This window comes from Sclerotinia sclerotiorum, genomic scaffold, assembly GCF_000146945.2.
Source record: "Sclerotinia sclerotiorum 1980 UF-70 scaffold_15 genomic scaffold, whole genome shotgun sequence".
NCBI lineage: Eukaryota > Fungi > Ascomycota > Leotiomycetes > Helotiales > Sclerotiniaceae > Sclerotinia > Sclerotinia sclerotiorum.
Genome location: NW_001820821.1, coordinates 958,504 through 983,709, shown reverse-complemented (window position 1 = coordinate 983,709; position 25,206 = coordinate 958,504). Strand labels below are relative to the sequence as shown.

The 25,206-nt window shown below is 41.2% G+C and overlaps 8 protein-coding genes across 8 annotated transcripts; 5 read left to right on the top strand and 3 right to left on the bottom strand.

The window, feature by feature from the left end:
• Positions 1–1,554: 1,554 nt before the first annotated feature.
• Positions 1,555–3,307, top strand: SS1G_10433 (hypothetical protein; the record flags this gene model as incomplete). The annotated part of the gene is made up of 5 exons (XM_001588835.1): positions 1,555–1,689; positions 1,846–1,948; positions 2,000–2,293; positions 2,510–2,787; positions 3,035–3,307. The coding sequence occupies 5 exons, from the start codon at positions 1,555–1,557 to the stop codon at positions 3,305–3,307; spliced, it is 1,083 nt and encodes a 360-aa protein (XP_001588885.1).
• A 289-nt stretch (positions 3,308–3,596) lies between these two features.
• SS1G_10432 (hypothetical protein) lies at positions 3,597–5,618 on the bottom strand (the record flags this gene model as incomplete). The annotated part of the gene is made up of 2 exons (XM_001588834.1): positions 3,597–4,715; positions 5,013–5,618. 2 exons carry the CDS (start codon positions 5,616–5,618, stop codon positions 3,597–3,599), a joined length of 1,725 nt encoding a protein of 574 aa, XP_001588884.1.
• Positions 5,619–8,159: 2,541 nt separating this feature from the next.
• On the bottom strand, positions 8,160–8,784 carry SS1G_10431 (predicted protein; the record flags this gene model as incomplete). Its single annotated transcript, XM_001588833.1, has 3 exons — positions 8,160–8,208; positions 8,307–8,352; positions 8,682–8,784. The coding sequence occupies 3 exons, from the start codon at positions 8,782–8,784 to the stop codon at positions 8,160–8,162; spliced, it is 198 nt and encodes a 65-aa protein (XP_001588883.1).
• Positions 8,785–9,280: 496 nt separating this feature from the next.
• Positions 9,281–11,437, top strand: SS1G_10430 (predicted protein; the record flags this gene model as incomplete). The annotated part of the gene is made up of 1 exon (XM_001588832.1): positions 9,281–11,437. The coding sequence occupies one exon, from the start codon at positions 9,281–9,283 to the stop codon at positions 11,435–11,437; it is 2,157 nt and encodes a 718-aa protein (XP_001588882.1).
• A 675-nt stretch (positions 11,438–12,112) lies between these two features.
• Positions 12,113–14,269, top strand: SS1G_10429 (hypothetical protein; the record flags this gene model as incomplete). The annotated part of the gene is made up of 2 exons (XM_001588831.1): positions 12,113–12,466; positions 12,563–14,269. 2 exons carry the CDS (start codon positions 12,113–12,115, stop codon positions 14,267–14,269), a joined length of 2,061 nt encoding a protein of 686 aa, XP_001588881.1.
• Positions 14,270–15,551: 1,282 nt separating this feature from the next.
• Positions 15,552–17,084, top strand: SS1G_10428 (predicted protein; the record flags this gene model as incomplete). Its single annotated transcript, XM_001588830.1, has 1 exon — positions 15,552–17,084. The coding sequence occupies one exon, from the start codon at positions 15,552–15,554 to the stop codon at positions 17,082–17,084; it is 1,533 nt and encodes a 510-aa protein (XP_001588880.1).
• Positions 17,085–17,865: 781 nt separating this feature from the next.
• On the top strand, positions 17,866–21,378 carry SS1G_10427 (hypothetical protein; the record flags this gene model as incomplete). The annotated part of the gene is made up of 1 exon (XM_001588829.1): positions 17,866–21,378. One exon carries the CDS (start codon positions 17,866–17,868, stop codon positions 21,376–21,378), a length of 3,513 nt encoding a protein of 1,170 aa, XP_001588879.1.
• Positions 21,379–22,323: 945 nt separating this feature from the next.
• On the bottom strand, positions 22,324–24,782 carry SS1G_10426 (hypothetical protein; the record flags this gene model as incomplete). The annotated part of the gene is made up of 4 exons (XM_001588828.1): positions 22,324–22,463; positions 22,660–23,475; positions 23,526–24,361; positions 24,418–24,782. The coding sequence occupies 4 exons, from the start codon at positions 24,780–24,782 to the stop codon at positions 22,324–22,326; spliced, it is 2,157 nt and encodes a 718-aa protein (XP_001588878.1).
• Between the last annotated feature and the right edge of the window lie 424 nt (positions 24,783–25,206).

The window sequence follows — 25,206 nt, the reverse complement described above, 5'->3', positions numbered from 1 at the left end:
ATGGCGTATAACGTACCATGTACCCTCAATGCTAACATCATCACCTACTCCCACGCATCACAAAGCATATCTTCCACAAACTTTCGTTCAAACCCATCATACGCAACAAGCCACATTAGACGAAACCGCTAGTAACTTTACACATCCAAAAGTTCCAGATCTATTAACTAGATTCGTTAAGCGGCATTCATTATTAGGAGTTTCGGCGCAGTTTGCTTTATTCTGCCAATTTGAAAACTTGGAGGCAAATGATACAATATCGGTTTTCAATTTTCTTTTCTTTTCTTTTTCTTCTCCTCGTTTGTATCGCTTCTGGATTTGGTTTTTGTATGAATAGGTAGCTAGCTAGATGTTAGGAATACCAACCAGTTTATAAGGAGCGGATTGGAAGGAAGTGAGGTTGGGATGGTGATGGTGATGGTGATGGTGATAGAGATGGGGATAGAGAGGGAGATAAAGATATGATATTATAGTATATTATTTTTACTATATATATTAGGTATTAAATAAATTCAAAAAAGAATAAATATTATAATATATATATTTTGTATTAATTAATAAATCAATCTACTTGAAGAATATTTTTTTAAATCTAATAATTTAATTTTAAACTTTTTTTTGGTTTTGATTTTTTTTAGTATTAAAAATATAATTAATACTATCTTATTGTTATTTATTTTAAAATAGATATTATTGTTAAAAGGAATGACCTTGTTACGACGGGCTACACAACTACCAAGGCACGTGATCACAAATGATCAATAGTGATCATTAAGGATCACTAAGGATCACGGTATAGGTGATCACTGGTGATCATTAAGGATCACTAAGGATCACGATATAGATGATCACTAATGATCATGAAGGATCACTAGTAATCATGGAAGCATGAAGGACTATATAATCAAGATGGATTTCCTTTGTATAGAGCTTCGTGCTCAAGATCAATCATTTAGTATATCCTACTATTAGTTACGAATTGCATTTCATTATTGTCATTACTTAAGTCCCTACTTGACGCCTAGTTATAAACCACCTCGAGAGCCTAGAGCACTTCCACGTGATCTAGACGGCAAACCTCGTAACAGACCTCACACAGGGAATAGTGGGAAGCTGATAGGGCAGAACTGAGGTAATATTGGTCTATTAGGTTAATCTCTCTTCTAAGTTCTACGGAAGTGCGAAGCTCTCTTACAGAGAGCTTCTCAATCTAGTCCTAATAGGACTAGTGCCCTGTGCACGTGCTACGCAGGAACCATTCACTTTAACAATTATTAATATTTTTATATAACGTAACTTATGGTGAACCGGGTCATATGGGGAACCGGGTCACATTTAGCCCATCACTGACTTCAAACCCCAACAAATTTTGCTATGCATACCGAATCACCTCTTACGCCTTCTCAAATTGAAGAGAAGATACAGAATGCTATTATTGCACTTCAATTGAAGGACTTTAAATCAATTAGAAAGGCTGCAGAGTATTTTGAAGTTCCTAAGTCAACTCTCATAGCTAGGGTCGCTGGAAGGAAATCACGTACTCAATCCCACGAAATGGCTCAAATTCTTTCAAACACAGAAGAAAATACTCTTGTACGATGGATTTCACGATTTATTATTACTGGATTCCCTGCTACACCTATATTGGTGAAGGAAATAACCGACGAAATTCGTCTTCGATGCGTTCAGGTCGCATCATCTCGAATTCCTACCTCAACAGAAATTCCACCTATAGGCTACGAATGGATCTATAGATTCCAAAAACGACATCCAGAACTTAAAATATGCTATTCATATCAATTAAAGTCTAATCAGACTAAAGTAACAACTTTGAAGAATATTTAGGCTTGGTTTGATGTGTTTCGTATATGTCTCATTGAACGAAAGTATGAATTAGATAATATATATAATATGGACGAAACCGGATTTGGAGTTGGAAGTACTCAAAGTACGTGTATTATAATCGATTCTACTCAGAAATCGAATTGGAAAGTTACAGCTGGCAAGCAAGAATGGATAACTGCATTTGAATGTGTCAATGCAGCTGGAAAGGCTCTATCACCTATAATCATTTTCAAGGCTCAGAATACGAATTCTGCATGGATTCCAAAGGACACGCCTCAAAGCTGGCAGTTTTCTACGAGTACGAATGGATGGACCTCAAATAGTCATGGATTAGAATGGTTAAAAAGGGTTTTCGAACCAGAATCCAAGAAAGTGTCAGGTGACCGACCTCGACTTTTGATCATGGATGGCCATTCAAGTCATATTACAGGCAGCTTTATTGCTTTCTGTATAAAGAAGGAAATCGATTTACTTATATTACCTCCTCATTGCTCCCACTTGCTTCAACCACTTGATATTATAGTGTATAGGCCAATGAAACGATATCATACTTTAGAGGTCGATCGATATTCTCGAGCTGGTGTAAAGCGAATTCAAAGAGCTGAATGGGTAGAACTCTTTCAAAATATTAGAAAAAAAGCACTGAATTCTTCTAATATTAAAGCTAGTTGGAGAGGAGCTGGTTTAGTACCTTTTGCCCCACGAAAAGTACTCGATATATTACCATTTAACTCCTCCCAACAATCTTCTACTCTACAAATGAGAATGTCCAATCAAGATCTAGACTTATCTATACTCAGGAGCTCTCCTCCAAATGGGACAAAGCTAAGGCAAGCAAATCAAATCTTTAATAAAGCTCTAGCAGATAATGATTCTCTTGCATCACCAACTCGTCGATATGCCAAGAGAATGACTAGGCTTGTAGAATCTCAAAATGCTGATGTGTGAACGAAGTGAATGACTTCAATTCAATTACTACTGTAATAAAGAACTAAGCGAACGCGAAAGAGACTAGCTCTTTTAGTAAGTCTATATAAGACTTACTACTTTCAATATGTAGCTAGCTCTTTAGACAGAATACAATTAGACATACAGGACCTACGTAATCCGTGGGTGCTACGTCTTCCGTATCCTTCTCGTACCAACAGCTGAGATAGCCCTACTTCGGAAACAGCTCGCTGATGCTCAGGAAGTAATTGAGACTCGAAAGAAGAGAACTAAAGGCAAAAGAGTCAAATTACAAGGTCAATTTGTCTTTAGTAGTGAGGAAGTACTGAAAATGGTACGTGAGGCGGAGGAAAAACCGAAGGAGAAAAAGCCACGAGGGCGACCACGTAAACGTCCAATTGAAGAATTAGAAGAGGAGACTGAAGAAGAAGAGCCAGAGAGTAGTTCAAGTGATTTAGAGTTGGAATTGGATGAATGTGTAGCTCGTAGAACAAGATCACATAGAGAGAATTGAATTTTGTGACCCGGTTCCCCATATGACCCGGTTCACCATAAGTTACGTTATAAAAAGTGATATTTATTATTTTGTTTTAAATATATTAATATAATATTAAAAGTTTCAATATTAAAAATTATAATATTAATTCACATTATCTTATTATTACTATTTATAGAAATCTAGATGTACTTTTTTAATTTCAATTTATATAATATAAAATAATATAATAGTATACAAAATTCCACACCCCACACCACCACACCAAACTAAACCACCATATTCCAACCCACAACACCAAAACGACCTAACCCTCCCACAACCGCACCCTCTCCCACCAAAAAGCACAAGCATCTCTCTCCCCATCATCCACCCTATCCTCCACCAACTGCACCACCACCCCTTTTTCCTTCTCCTTTCCCCTCGCAATCTCATTATTTCCCAATCCAAAAACAATTTTATGTCTTTTGTCTTTCTCACTTTTATATTCCGACCATATCAATCGAGTAGGATGTCTACCTGGAATTGCATTTGGATTTCCTGTTGGGGAAATAATAAAGGATGTCCAATAGGCATGCATTAAGCCTGCGATTTCTTTAATTGTGGGTGATACGTGTGTGACGTCGGAGGAGAAGACTGGAAAGGGGGATTGGTCTCCGTGAGTGGCGCCGTGGAGGATACTGCCGTTTACAGCGTATTGGTATAGATATACTGGTGCTTGTTTTTGTTGGGTTGCATTTGAGGGAGAATTTGAGGATGATTGCTCGTAAGGATGTTCGCCGGAAGCGAAATAGGCGGTTTGGCGTACGGGACTTATGTATGCGAAATCTCCGTATGCTTTATCGAGTCGTCGATATTGATTTCCTACGCCGAAAGCGGTGTTGTTGAAGGCGTATGGAGAGTTGGGATTGGTTTCGGGATTGGGGTAGAGTGAGTCGAGAAGTGAGAGGTCTTCTGTTGAAAGAGTGGGTAGGAGAACATAAAAGAAGTCGATGAAGGATTCTCCGTTATTAGGTGCTTTAGGGACGAATAATGACCCTTCGTTGGTGTTATAACCGGTGATGATAGGAATGTGATGGTATGTGTTGTTTAAAAATGCTTGAATTGGTGGTATTGGAATAATACTGTTTGGACCAGGTCCATCGACGCAGGGTTGGAAGGGCCAACGAAGAGATGGGTTGTAATATTCAAAGATTTGCTCTGAAGCAGCTTTTATAGATTTAACAGGGAGACTGCGAAGTTTTGGGAGAATTTCGCTGCGAGGTGTGCTAGGGATATCAAGCTTTTTGAGAAATTCTGAGAATTGAGTCTCGTGAAGTGGGTTGTCATAAGCATAGACGGCTCGGGCTGTTGGTCCTCCTGATTCGATGATTGCTTTAGCAAAGGGTAGAGGGGAGCCATCATTGTACATTATGTGATGACCGATCTGTAACATCATTAGAATACACAAGAGTTGGTTATTCATGAACTGAGGTTTCAATGGTCTGTACTACAGTGCAAAATTTGAACGCTTTCCAGCGTGAAAATTTGCGGAATTTTAGGTGGAAACTTGATAATGGATTCCAAATATCAAATAGACCATATCAACAATACAACGCATCAAATTCCCTCGGGAATTTGGGATACCTCATCATCAGACTGAATTTCAAACTATTGAAAGACCTAGATGAGAGTATATTGCTGCTAGTGCTAATCACGATTGTCACAATCAAAGTCAACTTACAGAATGAGCTCCAGCTGACGGACCCATCACCGTAACATTATCCGGGTCACCACCGAAGCTTGAAACATATTTCTGCACCCATTCAAACAACAACTTTTGATCCTTCAAACCCAAATTCAAAGCCCCTTCTTCAGCCATCAACTTTGAAGGTAAAAATCCCAAAGCTCCCACTCTATACTCAAACGTGATGGCAATCAAAGGTTGCTTAGACCAACCCACAAGAGATTGAATCTCCCTATCATCCGCATAACCAAAATTAAATGCTCCACCATGAACATGAATCAAAACTGGTAATTTCTCATGTGATGAATTCGTCTCCTTCGGACGATAGATATTCAGATGAAGACAATCCTCACTTTGAGGTTCATTATCTGGACCAGATATACATCTTGGAGCAGGTTTCGTGACATCGAAAGTTTCATTTGAGACATTCACGGGAACAGGAGGTCGAAATCTGCGGTCTCCTGTTGGTGGTAATGCGTACGGGATTCCGAGGAATTCTTCGAGGATTTGTGGGTATTTGGAAGTTTGTTTTCCGATGAATGTTCCTTGGGGAGTTGTAACATTGGGTTTTGTAGAAAAGTCGGAAGGTGTAGTTGTAGGCATATTGGAGGTTTGTGTTATGAAATTGATTGATGTGCTTGAAGTTTGGGCAATGGAGCTTGTTGAGTGTTCAAATTTTGCATCATCCTCATTGGTTGGTTCTTTGATAGTATCAGGCTTTTCCGGAATCACCGGCTTTGGTCGTAATCTTTCCTCTCCTGTTTGAGGTGAATATTGCACTCGCCAGAAATAGAGGAGGGAAATGGTGAAGATGGAAATTGTAAAGAGAAGTGCTAATCGTCTGCGCAAGATTATGTTTGCCATATTGCTACCCCGCGGTCGTAGATGGATGATGCCCGTGCTGACTATTAGATATTTATATAAGTGTTAGGGTAGACAAGCACACGACAGAAGTTCATAACATCTTGAAGATGTGGAGATAGTAATATCGAAACATCGAACATTTCCCAAATACCATTCCAAAGGTGTCTGTCCCGCGTGGTAGTTTCAGAAAAGTTGTGGGTGTGCACGTGATTATGATCGCAGTTTCAGAGATCGCACGAACGGAGAGCCATTTTCGAGGCTAAGAGTCCGTCATTATCGTTACAATACATGCGATGATTGCTCTAGGGAAGCCAAAATATCAGTAATTCATCGATTAAGGATTAACATATTTTATGAGGTATGATTAGTAATTTATTAATAGAGGAACTATTAGTACATTGTTTTTTAACTATAATTTATTTGAATTATATAGTAAATTTTAATATAATTTCAGTTTTGTTGAAATTAAGGTCATTATGGGCCTAGAATTGAGGTCATATGACCATTATGGTGCACGGACCATAATTGGGAATATCTTCAATTCTACCATTACTGTAACTTAGATCCTTAGTTTAACCTACATCTAATAATACTACTACTTCCAAACAACTCAGTTTCAACAAGTTTGATAATTAAAATATAATTTTCTAATATTCTTTTTTCTTCGGTCTCATTCTCGTTTCTTATCCTCTTTCTTTTTATTAATATTAATTTATAAAGTTATATTATAATTATTTTAAATATTATTATTTTTAAATTTATTATTTAAATTTTATCTTATTTTATTAAAATCAAAAGAGTGTGTTTTCTTTTTAAATTATTTAAATTTTCAAAAAGTTGAATAATTGAAAATTTGATAAATTGAAAGTAAATTTGTTAATTAAGATTCCCTTGTATAATAAGAATTTAAAATACTTATTTATTAAAAGATTGGGTGGAAGAGGCCTCTATATTGACTATATTACTACGTCTGTAGGCATATTAATCTCCTCTTGGTATCCTCGGAGGGGACCAATATGCCTGCTTATGGTTCGTCTAATCTAGCCTGTTTAGGTAACCGTATTACTAATCACGACACGTGATTAGTACCGGTAACTTCTATTCCTTTTAACATTATTGTAGTATATTGTTACGCCGGGTAACAAGAAGACGCTCACGTGTTACCAATATCATGTGACTGACTCAGTGAGGATCAGCAAGCTCAGTACTGAGCCATACTGATCCTACTGATCAGCTAGAACACGAAGGTCTATATAATCAAGATGGATTTCCTTTGTATAGAGCTTCGTGCTCAAGATCAATCATTTAGTATACTCTACTATTAGTTACGAGTTGCATTATTGTCATTACTTTAAGTCCCTGCTTGACGCCTAGTTATAAACCACCTCGAGAGCCTAGAGCACTTCCACGTGATCTAGACGGCAAACCTCGTAACATATATATAGATTATAATATTACTAATTTGATAATTTTTTCTTTTTATAAAATTAGACCTTTAACTTCAACCTCTAAGCTCCAACGTTCTTATAAGACTTATAATCTTCACATCAATACTATGGATTACTCTCCAAAGAATAATTCTATTCAGTTGTCGGCTACCATGGCCTTTACAATACAATAAACGATACTTTATAAAGCTTTCACGAAGTCCCAGTCATGAGAGTAGATTAAACATGCGATGCCGTAATGGATGTAAGAGTTCTAAGATCCCTATCATTCTCCAGGAACGTCAAAGTCATGTTACTTCATTTGGAAATTTCCTTCTAATATAAAATCTTAATATACCCAAACTAGATTGCTGTGATAATTATATGTTCCTTTCTTTAAGACTTGCTATACAATTTTAATATAGTATCCGGGTTATCAGATACAAAATGTAATCAATATGTTGTTGAAAGAAAGGGATCAGGAATTTGACGAGATATACAACAAAACTCCAGATATTCTCATTCCAACTTTAAACCTTTGGAAATTTATAGTTCAGGCCTCGAGGAGATATTTTGCTACAATCCTGTAGGTTTTGACAGACAATTCTTAGAAGTGGTCAATTTTACTTCTTTTATATCCACATACAACATCTGGAGAAATTTTGGTCACGTTTGGTGGATCAGATTTATTTTTGAAGAATTTATATCACGGAGCAGTGAAATATGCAAAGGAAGAATAGATATATATCAAAACTTTATTTTGTAGGCTATTTTCCATACCAGGCGACCGAGGTGTATTGTGGGAGGAGAACTTCTGGAGTGGCAGCAGTATGCGTGGTAATGGCGTGACTTATTACTTCCTTTCCATATTTGCAACGGCAAATTCAATACTACTCATCGTGCTGAAACTCCATCGTTTACCCAGTTAGGAATATTGATATATTTTAATGAAAATAATAGATATGGGAAACTTCATACGCGATTCAGCGCAACAACTCACACCCCTTCCTTCCAAGTTCGGCCACGGCCGAACAACTTCTCAATATCTATGACTTCCGCTTTCACATCGATATGAACCAAACTGCTCCTTCCAATGCTATGCTAATGTATTGAACCAAACAAAAAAAATCTTCCTGTCTTAATGTTCTTCCAATTACCACCCAACAAACAGGCACACAGCAACATCGCTACAAATTTTGCTCTCTCAACCTACCACAACTACCAGACACACACCCAAAAAATTTTTGGTTTTCTAGATTAAACATCAACTATCCTTGCTCTTCGACGCACTGCTTCCTTTTCATCCCCAGTCTTCATACGCTTTGAGTGTTGCTTGTCCATGAAGGTTGGTGTCAAGCATTGAGACTTGGCATACCACGTTTTCTACTCCTCCCGTCCTCTTTCTTTTTAGCAAGAGGAGCGCTTAACAGATAAAGCGAAGTTCTTGAAGTACTTAAGAGAGGAATTCTCAAAGACATCAAGACTCATTCTGATCTCAAGCCCGTTTCTGAATCAGATTCTGTCAACTCGACTACTGCCCCTCCGCTATATTTGGAACCTTTGACACAGGCCCAAAAAGCTTATTGGACTCAGAAGGATCTGAATGATAGCTCGGAATCTTATTCTGGTGAGTTCCTTGGTTGTGCGGTATGTTTGGTATAGTTCGGGTGGAGCTTTTATGGCTTTTGTGACTAATTCTTGGGCGAGACAGACACTACGGAAATCTTTCGACAAAGGCCTTTGAAGTCTCCTCGGAGAATTGGCAAGTAAAATACCCTTCAGAGGACAAGAACCTTTCCGGAGGGTAATTCTTCTGGAATACGCCTTCCCGCGATCGTGCGTGGCACTATTTGTACGGCGGAGGTGTTACTACGGCTCGTGCGCAGAAGTCCGTTTGAAGTCTACTGACCTGATATTGAAAGCATACAATTCAGACAAATTTTGCAGAGAAGGAAAAAGTTGGTAGGAGGAATAATGGTTCATTATGAGCAAAGAAAGCCACGGCTGGTGCTTAGAAACGCACCGGCTGGAGAAGGTGATCCTCCAAGGTTGGTATTAAGGCAACAAAGAGAGGAGCAACCATTTCCAAATGGCAACAATACAACAAATATACCGTTGCAAATGGCGTACATTCAACAACCTTATCATGGTTCTTTCCACAATGTGGTCCCTGGCACTCTACCATATGCAACCTTCCAACATCAGTTGCCAATGACATATAACGTTCCGCTGAACATGAATATGGCTGCTGGTCATGTAGCATTACAGACAGTCAACACGAGGACTCATCATCATAACATAGATGTCCAAGGTAACCGGGGTCCTGAAAATGGCGATGGAATATATGCTGAGTGCGCCCCTGTTCTCGAGGAACGTCGAGACGAGAATACCGGGAGAGTTTCCCCCCGAGTTGCTTTACGCACTATGATGCAGCAAACTTTAAGACCGAATACACAACCTGAGAAATTTGGACGCCAAACACATTACACTCAACATTCGCACTACCCACGAGATGCTTTGCACCTCAGTTCAAGCGGCACCAGCGTGGGATCTGATATTTCAATTTGTCCTCCGATTGACAGAGGCCTTGAGGCCAATATTCGAGAACAGCTTGCTCGTTCCGGTCTTCTCCGAGATTGTCCGGATCCAGAATACATTAACAAACCAATGGCGGTTGATCCTTCAATTATCTCATGTGGAAGAGCCTTGAAGCAACTCGGGCCAATGCATCATCGCAGACCCCAGTATCTCTTCGGTCGAACTCAGCCATGTGAAGAATTTAGATTAAACAGAGAGTTTACGCGAGCACCTCCTGCGAACAGCAACTCGCCCCAAAAGTTTCGGAGAAATACTGGAATCTCAACTCAAAAAGCTAGTCCGCAGTCGAATATCCCTCAGATTCAGACGTACAGAGGTGTTGATTCAGTGATCAAAGAGCCAAAAAGAAAAGATAGCCCTCAGTCATACAAGGTTGAAACAGGATCAAAATTCTTGACGAAAGATGATTACACTCCTACCAAGAGAATCATTGGCTACTATGTGGATTCTTTGAGCGACAGTCCTAAATCTGCTCAGAAACTTCCAATCGAGCCTCTCAGCATTCAGGAGGAGACAACGCCGAGAGCTCCTAGGCAAGCTGTCAAGAATCGTTTAGGTGGTGCTTCGGAACCAGAAATGACACAGCCTCCCATTAGAGAAGGAAAAGACAAAGTCAACATGAGTGAAGACATATCCAAGATGTCGGGTCCTTCTGCAGAAGCCGTTGCTGAGGAACCTCTCAAGCTGATCAAGTCTATCGACAAATATACTGTTAATCCAAAAGATTATGTCCACGTCGCAACGCGAGAACTGTCAAACGAAGAAACAACTGAAAGCCCGGACGGCAAGAAAGCGGGAGATTTACTTGAGGATTGTATTAGGTCCCTTGCTACGTGGGAAAAGGGTGACCGGGAAGTTCTTCATAAGCTTTTGAAGGTTTTGAAAAGACTTGACGATGGTGGTGACGATGGTTTCAAGTCTATCGAGAATTTGAAGATTGCTCACGACACTAAGCGCAGCCCGAGAAAGAAGAGGGGTTCCAGCAACAGTCTCAACCCTGAGGCAGCATGCTTCGAAGACTTTACGTCTGAAAGAGCTCATATTACACGTACTCAGTATGAACGGCCAAGTCCGTTTTGGAAGGAAGAGATTAACCCAACCTCCAATGAAATGTTACCAATGTTTTACCCGAAGCCACTTATGGCAGCAGAACCGGTTTGGATCAAGACCCAACCAAAAAAGCTCGTACTACCACCTCCAGGTCTCTCTATTCCACGCGAAGCACATGTTGGTCGTAAAGTGCCAGTCAAAACGACACTGAAGCAGCCCTTAAATGAGGATGATGAAGGAAGAACGGCCAAAGCTATGGACCTTCGTCTAGCAGCGCCACTTCTTGCTCGGTTTTACGAAAAGTACCCGTTGACTGGTACGATATGCACCAATCCGCCTTTGCCCGCCCCGGCTGCTGTGAAGAGTGCCGCGGAGATTCAAGAGGAGCTTGAACGTCTATTGTTGCAAGAAAAGGAGAAAAAGGCATTTGCAAATCCTTCTGCTATTAAGCCTCGTGCACCAAGGGGTGCCGCTGGGCTTTGAAGCTTCGAAGCTTGTTTAATGATTGAGAGTGGGTAATGAATAATGAATAAAGAAAAGCGGAAGTATTGATTAACATAGTATATTATCCTTTTTTGATGGCAGTAGTGTTTAGTGTTATTTTAAGATAGCGGCCATACTGTACGCAGAGCAGAGAAGCAGAGAGCACTTGTATACGATTATTTGTTGTATTAGTCTTGAATTTTAGCCCTTGTCTGACTTTCAATTGTAAGATCTTTCAATAATTCAACTTTTGTGTTGATACCTGTATGATAATTTGTGTGATTCGAAGGCTGTAGAACTATGCATTTTCCACAACCTTACTCAAGCCAATCATTGAAAAAGGGAAGCGGTCATTGCGGCCGACAGGCCCGCACCATCCGATAACAATCATCTATCCTATCTTTTGTTCAGAAACATAATCGCTTTTGCAATTGTAAGATCTCAGCACTCTACATTTACCACCGCCGTTGATGTCGTAAAATCGCACATAAAACTTTGGACTCCCGTTTGCGACGGTGGCTATGTAAATTTAATCGCCATAATTACAACCGCACAAAGGCAACAACTCTGAGGCTGCAGTATTTGCTACCGTCTTTCTACCTACCATTTCCACCACGACAACTTGTTCCTCAACTCGAAAATCAATCCACATAAAATCTATAAATTACCACGAAAATGGCGACTCCAACACCAGGAAAATATCCCGGTGTGGCAGCTACACCACCCGTTTCAACTCCATTTTCTACATCTCATCTAGCATTCTCTCCTCATGGACCGCGTTCTGTTGTCCCATCTCCTTCTCAAATCAAGAAATCTAGTCCAGCAGGAACTTCAATGTCAAATCAAGGATATAATATGGGGATGGTGGGATTTGATAGTCCTTCTGCAGCATTGGCGTTGGGGATGGGTGCGGATGTGGTAGGGGATTTGGGAATTGATTTACATGGGATTGGAGGGTTGGGTGGAGGCCCGGGAAAGGATGAGGAGGAGAAAAGGAGGAGGTTGATGGCGTGTATTGAGATTTTGAAGGTGAGTTTGATCAGGTTGAAGGGGTAGGAATGGGAGCGGGGGAGAGACATATTATTTGTGGTGGTATGGATTGGCAATACTAATGTGGTTGAATAGCCAAATAAAGGACGACTTAGTGAAGCTGGGCTCGAAAGATTAGCACGAAGAGTAGGATTAGAATGTTTATGGGAGGATTCAATGGGCGGCGCGAGCAATGGGCGAACACTTATTATAGCAGGGAATGCTCTCGCACTCGATATCGATTTCGCAAATAATATCGTACAGAAAGTTTCGCTATCGTTTCCCGATGCACCAGAATCAGTAACAAAGCATGAGAAGACAGCCTCAGATATTTTATTGAAAGATTTACAATTCGAAGCTGGAGAGAGTCCGTTGACGAAGATACTAGATCGATTCGCGGCAAATTTGGAGAGGTTAACTATGTTGGATAAATTAAGCGTTATACCTGGACTTAATTGTCATGAGGCGGTTGCGGGGATATATTGCAGTTTGCATAAGCTATATAATTGGGAGTTGAGCAGGTTGAGGGAGAATGATATGCTAGGAATGGGGGATGAGGAAATTGTGAGGGCGGCGATGTGTATCAGGAGTGGCATACCAGTTATGCATTCAAGGAAAAGGTTAGGATTAAGTCTGGATTATTGGCAAGAAAAACGACGAATTCCAACAAAGGGAAGGGAAAAGAACAGGAAGACATGGTCGTTATTAGTCGAAGTCGCACCGTTACCTTCATTGGTAGTGGGTGTATATACCCCTCTACGTGTATCTGATAAATGGATATCAGACGATATTCAGAAATCAGATCCAGCAGTCGACGAGTTATTCCAGGCAGCACAATTGCGCCAAGGACCAATTTTAGATTGGTTGGAACCTGACAATACTCTTTTACCGACAAATTCTGATAATAAGGCGGATGGCTTGGATGTTGGAGCACAAAAATTCCCAGAAGCAATTTTTGTTGCGAAATTTGATCCGCCAATTATAGTACCTTACGCAATCGCAATGCAGATATATCAATCAACCCAAACACCCTTTGATTTTTCAGAAATCACAACGTTTGATGGACTTATGTTTCCGTTAAGTGCGGAGGAAGCATTGAAGACTAGCGAAACACAAGCCAGAACTATTAACATTCAGAGGAATGTCCCTGTTTGGGATCGAGAAGGGAAGAAGAGGATAGAGAAACATAGTAACACGTTGTTTATTGAGAAGATTGATTATGGAAGGCAGGTAGAGGAGGTGTCATTTAGTCATCCAAGACAATTGGTGGAAATGTTGCCATGTTTGAGACAGTTTGCTTTTTTGAGCACGATTTTGAGGAAAAGTTTTGCGGCGGAAGAAAATTCGAAATTAAAATCAAAGGAGAGAGATTCATCTAAAGTTGATGCAGTCTCCAAGTCTCTAGAACCGGAAACCATCAGTCCTCCAACTAAAAAACGGGAATTTGAGGATTTTATGAAGGGTCTTACTGCAACGCCAACATTAACTTCAATACCAAAACAGGAGAAAGAAAAAAAGGATAAATCAAAACATCTAGATGTTTCATTAACATTAACTCCAATCCCTAGAGTTCAAGTGGTATTTGACTTTAAGAAAAGAAGCGCGAATGTGGTTTTTGAAATTCAAGGGAATGGAGGCGTGGTGGTGGTGGATGAGAATGTTTTACGTGGGGTAACTTCGGAAGGGGATGATGTGGTAGGGAAGAGAAAGGAGAGGGTTTTTACGAGAGATGATTTGGGGAGGATGTTGGAGGTTTGTGAGGATTTGGGAATTTGGGTTGAGTGGGTCAGGGGGAGGTTGTAGGGGGGCTTGGGGGTTGGTGGGGTTATTTGGGAGGTGAGTTGGATGATGAGGATGAGGAGGGGAGAGGGAAAAAAGAGAGGAAAAAAGAGAATATACCGTGTATAATTGTATGATACTCAGCGAGAGCGAGAGCGAGATGCCATCTATCTATCTATCTATCTATTCTATTCTACTGATTTATTTGATTCATTCTATTTATCCGGTCATTTCAATCCCTTCTTTGTTACAACGGCTATCTTCTATGCCGCGTCACATGACTAAACCAAGGTAACGTGATTAAAGTCACGTTATGGACCGCTGAGGAACGCTGGCTGTCTAGGACCGCGCAGCGGTCCTGACTAGCCATAGGCATGAAGGTCTATATAATCCAGATGGATTTCCTTTGTATAGAGCTTCGTGCTCAAGATCAATCATTTAGTATACTCTACTATTAGTTACGAATTGCATATCATTATTGTCATTACTTAAGTCCCTGCTTGACGCCTAGTTATAAACCACCTCGAGAGCCTAGAGCACTTCCACGTGATCTAGACGGCAAACCTCGTAACACCCTTCTTCTAGTAATCTCACAATATAAAATCATACTAAAGTCAATCCTTAACCTAAGCGAGCATTAAACAAAAGAATATTAATTTTTCATCTATATACCTAGATATTCTATTATATAAATAAATATTTAATTAAGTATCTAAACTTATTTATTTATTTATTTAATATAGTGTGACGGAAATCCCTGCTTTCCTCCCACCTTTATTATATAAGAAACCTCAGGTACATTAACCATGTCCACACATGATACGATTACTCGAGATTAGTATGCGATTTAGGTGACCTGAGGATCAGATCCGGACAAGTACTAGGTATCAATGGTTATCGGTAAAGTAAGATCATTGGAGGAATAAATACGACTTCTTTTTGCCTAGCCATTGCGGCTAGGCCATTCATTTGTGTATATATAGAGTAGCTATCCCCATCTACAGGTGCTCTTCACCTGTAGATTCTAAGTTAAATACAATTGCTGGTCTATAAACACCCTTTTGGTCACATTATCTACAGGTCATTATTATATTCGATTCGACTGAGGGATCAGTCGTTAATAAACATTCAAACCACCCTCTCAAATTAATTCCAAAAGACGTTCTACACCTACCCGGAGGTGAAGCAAAAAAGAACCTTTTGAAGGCCCCAATTCCGTGAGACGCACTCTCTCGACGTAAGGCTCTCCCAACCCCTTAAAAAAAATAAAAACGACAAAATCGGAAACCACTTGCTACATAACAAGATGGCCCCTCCGAAGGATGCCTCAATGCAACTCCCCAATTACCTCTGGAGTGAATACACGAAGCCGGAAAGGAAAGAGAAAGTTCCTACCTTAACAGATCCTTTCGTTCGTTCTGGAGCACTACCACGATCTCCTCCACAACTAGAAGAGCAAGAACCACCATCCTTATCCGACGAAGACCCTGATGATTCCGAATTACCAGGACCACATCCCTTACCTCAATATTCTGCTACGGAAGCTTCCCAGCCCATCCCCTCAGATGCCTCAATGCAACTCGAGCTACGCAATCAGATATTGGAGCTCCAAAACGAATTACGTCCACGAGATGAAGCGGACCGATTACGAATAGCAAAAGGACCATTTCCACCAATCGTTCCTCCCGAAGAAACAGGACCACGCGCTAGGAAACACAGCCCCTTCCACCCCACTCCCGCGAGTGCAGGGCACGACCCGGATTACCCCGAGAACCAGGCCCTTCCCTCAATTGAAAAAACGCCTGCACCCGATCCCCGCCGCCCCATATCAATTCCCTTGTTATCAAAACGGAAAGTTGATTTCTCCGGTGGTCCAGGAAGAGAGACCCCCCAGGTTCAAGCTGTACGACAACAATCATTGCTAAATCCCCCTGCCTCATATTATCCAGAGAGACGCATTCCCAATCTTTCATCTAAACTCTCGGATGGGAAGGCTCCTAATATCCGTATACGTGCTTGGGAGAAGATGATCCTAGGCCACCTTCTCGATTACCACCATGATTTCCGATCAGAGAACGCACGCCGTACATGGGTATTCAATCAGACCGAAGATCGAGCCATGACCCTGCTCGAAGGTATTTACTTGGATGATGATTACGATGCATATGCACTAGTGGATCATGTCGTCGCTATCCTTACAGACCCCGCTGAGGTTGCTACCGCCAATATTGAATACAACGCTTTGCGTATGTCTTCAAAAGAACACTTTTGGGAGTTCTATAGTAGATTTCGAGATGTTGCTACTCGTGCCGCCATTACTGACGATGAACGATTGAAGAACGATCTCTTTGATAAGACCCAATATCGTTTAGTACACGACAACAAACAAGAATTCCATCAAGCACGCACAGTCGGAGAATATGCTAGAGCCCTGCAGAACTCTGATATCGCACAACAACGACTTGATGCCCGGCCCAATTATCAGAGGGCCAAAGCCCCAACTCTTGGCACTCAGAACCCTGGAACCACACTCCGCTCCGATCAACAACAATCCAGAACCTCCGGATTTGTCCGTTCGCCTCCTGCTTCATCGGCCGCCCGAGGAAATATCCCTCCGAATGCTGTCCTGCCTAAGCACGGCACATTCAACACCCCTAATATCCAATCCAATCGACAACCTTCTGCCTCTCGCGAGACCAATGTAGTAAGCTTCAACGAAGTCGATGAGGTCGCCCTTCTCGATGCCCATGAGGACTATAGTGAGAAATATGAAGATGCATTGGATACATTCACAAGCTCCGAGGAAGATCTCCCTCGATCAAAAAAAGGTCAACCATAAGCACTGTCTCGCTTATGGGATTCATAAAGGATATGTCAGGACTCGATTTACGCACCCTTCTTGGAGGTCCCCATATCACAGTACCTATCATGTTGGTACGTGATGGGATCGCAGTAAAATTCGATGCCCTGATCGATTCTGGAGCAAATGGTTATGCTTTCATGGATCCAGCTACGGTTAAACATCTGGATCTCCTCTCAAAAGCAAGAACGTGCAAGCTTCCCGAGCCTCTATCTGTTAAAGGATACGATGGCGCTATTGGGAAATATGATATTTCTTTTGTTAGTTATTTTGATTTACATATAGATTATGCGTATACAACGCAAGACCCCTTTTTTGATACTTCCACTTGGAAGTCATCGTATTATTCTCGGACGCCAATGGTTAGCTTACCATGACATCTGGTTGAACTGTCGCCGACGACAATTCAGGTGGCCTGAAAGCACCCCCCCCTTCAGTTTCTTTTTCGCGATATATCACTATTCCTCGAAACTCTCTCCCTATCCAGAAAACTATCAATCGTTATCACCAATACGATGCCGATCGAAGGGATCGGAAGTTTGGAAAGGATATCGCAGCTCCAAAGATCAATTTGGTTGAATCTTTCGACCAAATCGACCAAATCGAACGATCCGATCCAACTGAACCCACTCCATTGATTGATCCCCAGCTGAGCCAACCAGATCACAATGATACCATTGCTTTAGAAACATTGGCCCCAACCATTTCATCAAAGCGAGGGAATACCCACGAGAAGTCTTTAAATAGAGATATTGTTCGAATGAATAAACTGTTGAAAAGCCCTGAGACTCCGCCTAAGCCCACTCAACCTTATCCTCGGAAACCACGTTTAACTTACCCTATTTCATCATGGGATACCCCTTCAATATTGGATATCGCTGCAATCGATGCACATATCTTTAATCGATATCTTTTAAAATCTACAGAAAAGGATCAGTTATTTACATGTACCTATCATGAGGTTGAGACCCTCCTCGATCAACGCTATGAGGAACAAGATCGCCATAATGAACTTGCTACCTTTGAACAAGCCCTTAAACGCTCTTCCAAAGAACGTAGCACGAAAGCCTTAGCCCTCCTAGCTATGTTAGAACCCGATGAACCTCCGCTTCCTGATAAATATCACGAATTCGAAGATGTTTTCAGCAAACAAGAGTCGGATATCCTACCACCTCATCGCTCTTACGATCATTCGATCAAATTGGAAGATAGAGCTGAGGAATCTTTAACCTATTCTCCACTATACAAAATGTCTATTGAGGAATTAGAGGTTGTCAAAAGATATCTGACCGATAATCTGTCTAAAGGATTCATCGAGCCAAGCCAAGCTCCCTTCGCTGCTCCTGTCCTCTTCGTTAAGAAATCTAATGGAAGTTTAAGATTTTGTATCGACTACCGCAAGCTCAATGCTCTCACTCGCAAGGATCGTTATCCTCTCCCTTTGATCGACGAGACCCTGGCGCGCCTCCAAGGTGCCAAAATTTACACCAAGCTTGATATTCGCCAAGCTTTCCACCGCATCCGTATGGATCCAGCATCGGAAGAGTATACTACCTTTCGTACTCGATACGGAGCATACAAATGCAAAGTTCTACCATTTGGTCTTACCAATGGTCCTGCCACCTACCAACGCTATATGAATGATATTCTTTTCGATTACCTCGATGATTTCTGTACAGCATATCTCGACGATATTCTCATCTATTCTGAGGATCCCTCGGAACATGATACTCATGTCCGTAAGGTTCTGCAACGACTTCGAGATGCTGGCCTTCAGGCAGACCTCAAGAAATCCGAATTCGATGTCACCAAGACTAAGTACTTGGGGTTCATCATCTCTACTACCGGTATTGAAGTTGATCCTGATAAGGTTGCTATCGTGAAGGAATGGCAATATCCTTCCACTCTGAAAGGTGTACAATCCTTCTTAGGATTCTGCAATTTCTATCGAAGATTCATTCCTAGCTATGGAGTAATAGCTTCACCCTTGACCCATCTAACCAAGACAAATGTCCCTTTTTCTTTCAATCAGGAATGCAAAGAAGCCTTCAATACTTTACGAGGTCTCCTCACCACTGCTCCCATACTCCGACATTACGATTACAAGCTTGAAAGCATGCTCGAAACCGATGCTTCCGATGGAGTAATCGCCGCTGTTCTATCACAAAAGCATGATGATCACTGGTTCCCCGTAGCCTATTTCTCGAAGACCATGCTTCCTGCAGAACTTAATTATCCTGTCCATGATAAAGAACTTACCGCTATCGCAAAGTCTTTTGGTCATTGGAGAGCCGAACTCATAGGATCCCCTTTTCAGGTAAAGGTCTATACTGATCATAAAGCTTTGGAGTACTTTATGACCTCCAAACAATTGAATAGCCGACAAGCTCGTGTTGCCGAACTCCTTGCCGACTTCAATTTCCTCATCATGTACCGCCCTGGCAAAGAAAACCCTCTGGCTGATGCGCTTTCCCGCCGTGAGGATGATATCCAAGCCACCAATCACCAAAAGAAGGAACAACGCGCTCAACAGTTGTTTAGACCTGATCAACTAGATCCCAAAATCCTCCGCCAGGCGAAGGAAGCTCCTATTCTGGCACCTCTCGAACGAGCCAAGCCATTCTTCACAGTAATCGACAGAATCTTAGAAGCTAACCGCAATTCAACTAGCCTCACCGCTATGCGCAGAGAAGCTATTCGTGCCTCTGAGGACCCCAATCGAAGATCCCCACTCACTATTGAGAATGGTTTACTCCTTCATAAGGGAAGAGTAGTTATCCCCTCTACTGACAATCTACACACCTATCTCATCCGCGAAGTCCATGCTCAACCTACCACTGCCCACCCAAATGCTGAGAAAACCTCATTACTCATTTCCGAGCATTATTATTGGAAAGGATTTCGAGACGATGTTGCTAGATACGTCAGGAATTGTGATCTATGCCGACGTTCCAAAGTCCCGCGGGATAAAAAGCCTGGACTCTTGAAGCCCCTTAGTATTCCTCAACGCCCTTGGGAACATATCACAATGGACTTCTGTAGCTTCAATAAAGACAAGTATGGGTATGACAATATTCTGGTTGTTATCGATAGGCTCAGCAAGCAAGCTATCTCTATTCCTTGTACTAAGGAGTGCTCAGAGAAAGAATTCGCCGAGCTATTCATATATCATGTTTATCGTTACTACGGTCCTCCTTCCTCAATCTTATCCGACAGAGGTACCCAATTCGTCAGTCAATTCTGGCATGAGCTCTCCTCTATCTTGAAAATCAAGCTAGTACATTCTTCTACTGACCATCCCGCTACTGATGGGCAAACGGAGATCTACAATCAATACTTGCAACGACGTCTTCGCCCATTCGTGAATTATTATCAAGATAACTGGTCAAAGTTGCTCCCATTGATGGATTACGCTCAGCTCACTCTGCCTCATGATACCCTCAGCAAGATGACCCCCTTTGAAGTGCTCTATGGATACAAGCCTCGCATCGATTGGGATTGGAAAGAACATAATTCCAATCCTACAGACAAAATTAACGTTGAACAAGCCCACGAATTCGCTACGCGTGCCCATAATGCTTGGGATTTCGCCCGACAGCAAATTCAGCGCGCTCAAGATCGGATGGCTAAACAGCACAATAAACACCGCCGTACTCCCGACTTTAGGGTAGGAGATACAGTGTGGTTGGACTCCCGATATTACAAGACCCAGCGCCCCTCTCGGAAGTTGGATTTCCCCAATTCCGGGCCCTTCAAGATTGTTGAACAGATTGGTGAATCATACCGCCTTGCCCTGCCTGCCTCTATGCGCATATTCGACGTATTTCCTCCCGAAAAGCTCCGATTGGCAGCGGAAGACCCACTTCCCGGCCAAGTTAATCCCCCCGCTCCTCCAATTAATGTCACTGGAGAGGAAGAATGGGAGGTGGAGGAGATCTTAGCTTCGAAACTCAGGTACAAGAACATTATGTATCAAGTTTCCTGGAAAGATCATCCGCTTGACCCTACTTGGTATCCAGCAGATGATCTCAAATACTCTCCACATAAACTTAAGGAATTCCACATTGCCAACCCCAATAAGGCTGGACCACCCAAGGCCTTGCCTCGATGGATTGAACGATATGACGCTGGAGACGACAACTACGACGATGAAACGGGTGACAGACCTATGATGAAAAGCGCGAGGACTCGCTTTTTCAAAGGAGGGGGTAATGTGACGGAAATCCCTGCTTTCCTCCCACCTTTATTATATAAGAAACCTCAGGTACATTAACCATGTCCACACATGATACGATTACTCGAGATTAGTATGCGATTTAGGTGACCTGAGGATCAGATCCGGACAAGTACTAGGTATCAATGGTTATCGGTAAAGTAAGATCATTGGAGGAATAAATACGACTTCTTTTTGCCTAGCCATTGCGGCTAGGCCATTCATTTGTGTATATATAGAGTAGCTATCCCCATCTACAGGTGCTCTTCACCTGTACATTCTAAGTTAAATACAATTGCTGGTCTATAAACACCCTTTTGGTCACATATAGTATTAAAATAAATAATATTAAGAATCCTATACGATTATCTATGTAAAGAGAATAGAATTAGTTATTCTTATAATCTATTATATTATTTTATATATTTATATGTTTCCATATATTTATTTATTTAGTTAGTTTATTGTAAATCTTATTTCACTTTATGTAAATAATCACACTTCATCATCAATCCACTAACCCACCATCCATTCAAATTCAAAACAAATCCAAATCAACATCAACACAATAGTAATACTAGTAGCATAATCCATAGCAAAATATATAAAATATAAAAAAACACTGAATTGCTAAGATAGATTACCATCCTATATTCCATCCATCCATCCATGCATCCATCCTTTCAAACCCGAATCGCCCATCCCATTCCCACCTGCATTCCCTCCCCCTTTCCCATTCCCATACCATTCCCATTCCCATCCTAACCTCACTCCGCTGTACCTTACAACAAGATATAAAAAAAAATATAATCATAGAAAAATTTTCCATTGTTCATCAATAATTATCAAATCGAATCGAATCAAATCTTATCTTTCACGAAAGAGAAAAGGAAAAAAAAAAAAAAAAAAAAAAAACGTCCAGGTGTCATCAAACCACACAACCAAACGAATATAGGTAACTCAACAACCATTTAAATAATTACCGAGAAAAAAGGGTTAAAAAAATTAATCAGCTTCTGCCAATTGAATGATTAATTTACTAGCCAAATCCAAGAAAGGAAAAGGACTCGTAACATCTTTTTCCTCACACATCATACCATCTGCAGTTTCATAGCCTGCGCATTTGAAATCCACAAGATATACACCTGGTTCCATTTCGTAGAGTTGAATGTCGAGATGCATGATGACTCCTCCGTCGATAGAATCTAATCCTTCATCTTTGGGCATTGAGGATGGATGTGCGGGACTAGATGTTGAACTATTTAAAGGAGGCGATGGAATGACGCCGAATATCTGTTCAAGGTTAAAAGGAATTCTCAATGTGGCCATGAGATCACTTACCAGTTTTCTTCCAACGGACATGTAAGACCCATGGATCTTCCGGTAACTTATAGTTGCCTTTCTTATCAATACCACTAAATCTATTTTTCTTCGAGTTGTCATTCATAGAAGTTTCGCGATGCAAAGAAGCACCACTCCCATTTGGATCATCGTTATCATCATTATCATCATTCCTTTTGTTCCCATTATTTTCACTTTGACCAGGTGTCCATTCATCTCCCACTAACCATTCAGCACCAAGCTTTTGAAGAGCTCTATAAATGCATCCAATTGCTTCAAGAGGTTGATTTCGTGAACGGATTCCAAATTGCCACTTGGTAGGTTTTGCCTTTTTAACAGGAACTGGAGTCATACCCGCTGGTTTCTTGCCTTCATCAAGTTTAGCTAAACTCCTAGAATGTGGATTTAATCGTCGAACTGTCTCGGCTTTTTCCGCTTCAGTCTGAGGTGAAGGTTCGATTGTTTCTGAATGAGAGTTTGATAGAGTACTCTCCTGATGACCAGATTTATGTGTTTCCATAAACTCTTTGTGGTACTGTGGAATACTGCTTGGTAATATTCCTATTTTGCTCACATATGGTCGAACAAATGATCTATCAGTTCCAATTGAACTACTAGATCTAGGTGATACGGCATCGAGAAGGGGGCTTGGTCGAGGTTGAAATGGTGGAGCTGTTGGTGGAATATTACCAGGTCGCTCCTTGACAAGAGGTGAAGGAGAATCAGGCATTGATGGAGGAATTGTTGAGTCATAAGTTGGAGGCGAAGGAATTTGAAAAAGGAGTTGATTTTTATCATCCGTGAGATTTGCTGTAACTATTAATTTAAATCCATATTGAGAATCATGAAAGAAATGGAACACCTACGATTAGCTTGCATCAACTTATTCTCTCGAACAATAAGATATGCATCTTTAATGGCCGAAGGTTCTTCTGCAGCCAAAGCCTCTTGAACATCCTTAATACCATAACCCATAGTCTTACTGATCTTTTCAGTAACTTGCACATGCAATTTCTCTTGAATGGCCGGACTAGCATGAGGCGCTATCGCTCGAGGGTTAATAGCTTTCGCCGGATCAACTCCGGTATCAATAAATTCTTCCACCGGAGGTTGCAAATAAGCAGGTAAATTTGTGGTAAACCATGGATCATCTCGGATTTCCGCGATAGTAGCTCTATAGACCGGATTGACTGCTAACATCTTCTTGATCAAAGCAGCAGCTTCACGACCCATATAACTAGGGACATTATATTGACCCCTAGCAATTTTTGCAAAGAGAGAAGGAATATGTTCATCATCGAAAGGTAATCTCCCCACAAGTAAAACATACAATATGACACCGCAACTCCAAACGTCGACCTCCGGACCAGCGTATAACTTTCCGTTGATGACCTCTGGTGCGGCATAATTCGGACTTCCGCAACTTGTCTTGAGGAAATTTCCATCCGTCATGATATTACTAAGTCCGAAATCGGCAATTTTGACATTGAGATTCTCATCGAGGAGAAGATTCTCGGGTTTCAAATCTCGATGTACGATCTTATGTCTATGACAATATTCGACTGCGCAAATTATCTGTTGAAAAAACCGTCTCGCTTCATCTTCTCTCATCTTTCCATGTTGTACAATGTAATCGAATAATTCGTTCCCGGCATATTCAAGAACCATAATAATCTCGTGAGGCGTCTTAATGACTGTATATCTAGTAATACAGAGTTAGATACTAAATAGATAAACTTAAGAAAGGAGCATTCTCACAATTTGATAATATGCGGATGTCTCAAAAGTTGAAGATATTCGATCTCTCTCTCGACTCTCCCAGCCATATCACGACTAATCAACTTCCTCCTCGCAATAATCTTCAGCGCAACCTGTTGCTGTGTAACGCGATGAACGGCCAATTTCACCTTTCCAAAAGAACCCTCTCCGAGTGTACGAACGACCGAGTATGCGCCCACACGCTGCTCAGTTTTCTTCTGCGGAGCAGATTCCATCCTCCTATTCCCTCCATTTTGTGAATCCCGACGGGGGTTGGAACTGGCTTCCGAGGATCTATGCTGTGCACGATGATTTGCGGAAGGTGCCAGAGATATTTCTAGCTCGCCGTCATCATAACGATTCATGGCGTTGAGTTGTGAAGTATTTCAATGATGTTGAATAGTTGTATGTTGACTCGGGGTAATGGTTCCGTTGTCGTTGCTTTAACCCCACCAAGGATGGTTTTTGGTGGCTTTCTGTAGGGAGATAGAAGCTTTGAATCGAATGTGAATCACTTATCGTGAGTAATAATTGAAGACTCAGAAATGAGGAATCAGAAAGATTTTTAAGGGTATCAAATTTAGTGAATGATTTGAAAGACTCTTCCGTGGAGAATTAAACTTTTTGATAATCTTTTAAAGGAAAAGTTGATTTGTGGTTCCAGCTGCTCTTCAACATCAGAGGTGGCCGATGCGTGAAGCTCTAGGTAGGTAGATAGTCAACCTTAGCGATATCTGGGGAAGTTGAAGGGGATTGAGAGTAGTGTAACATTGAGGCTTTAGTGCAAGG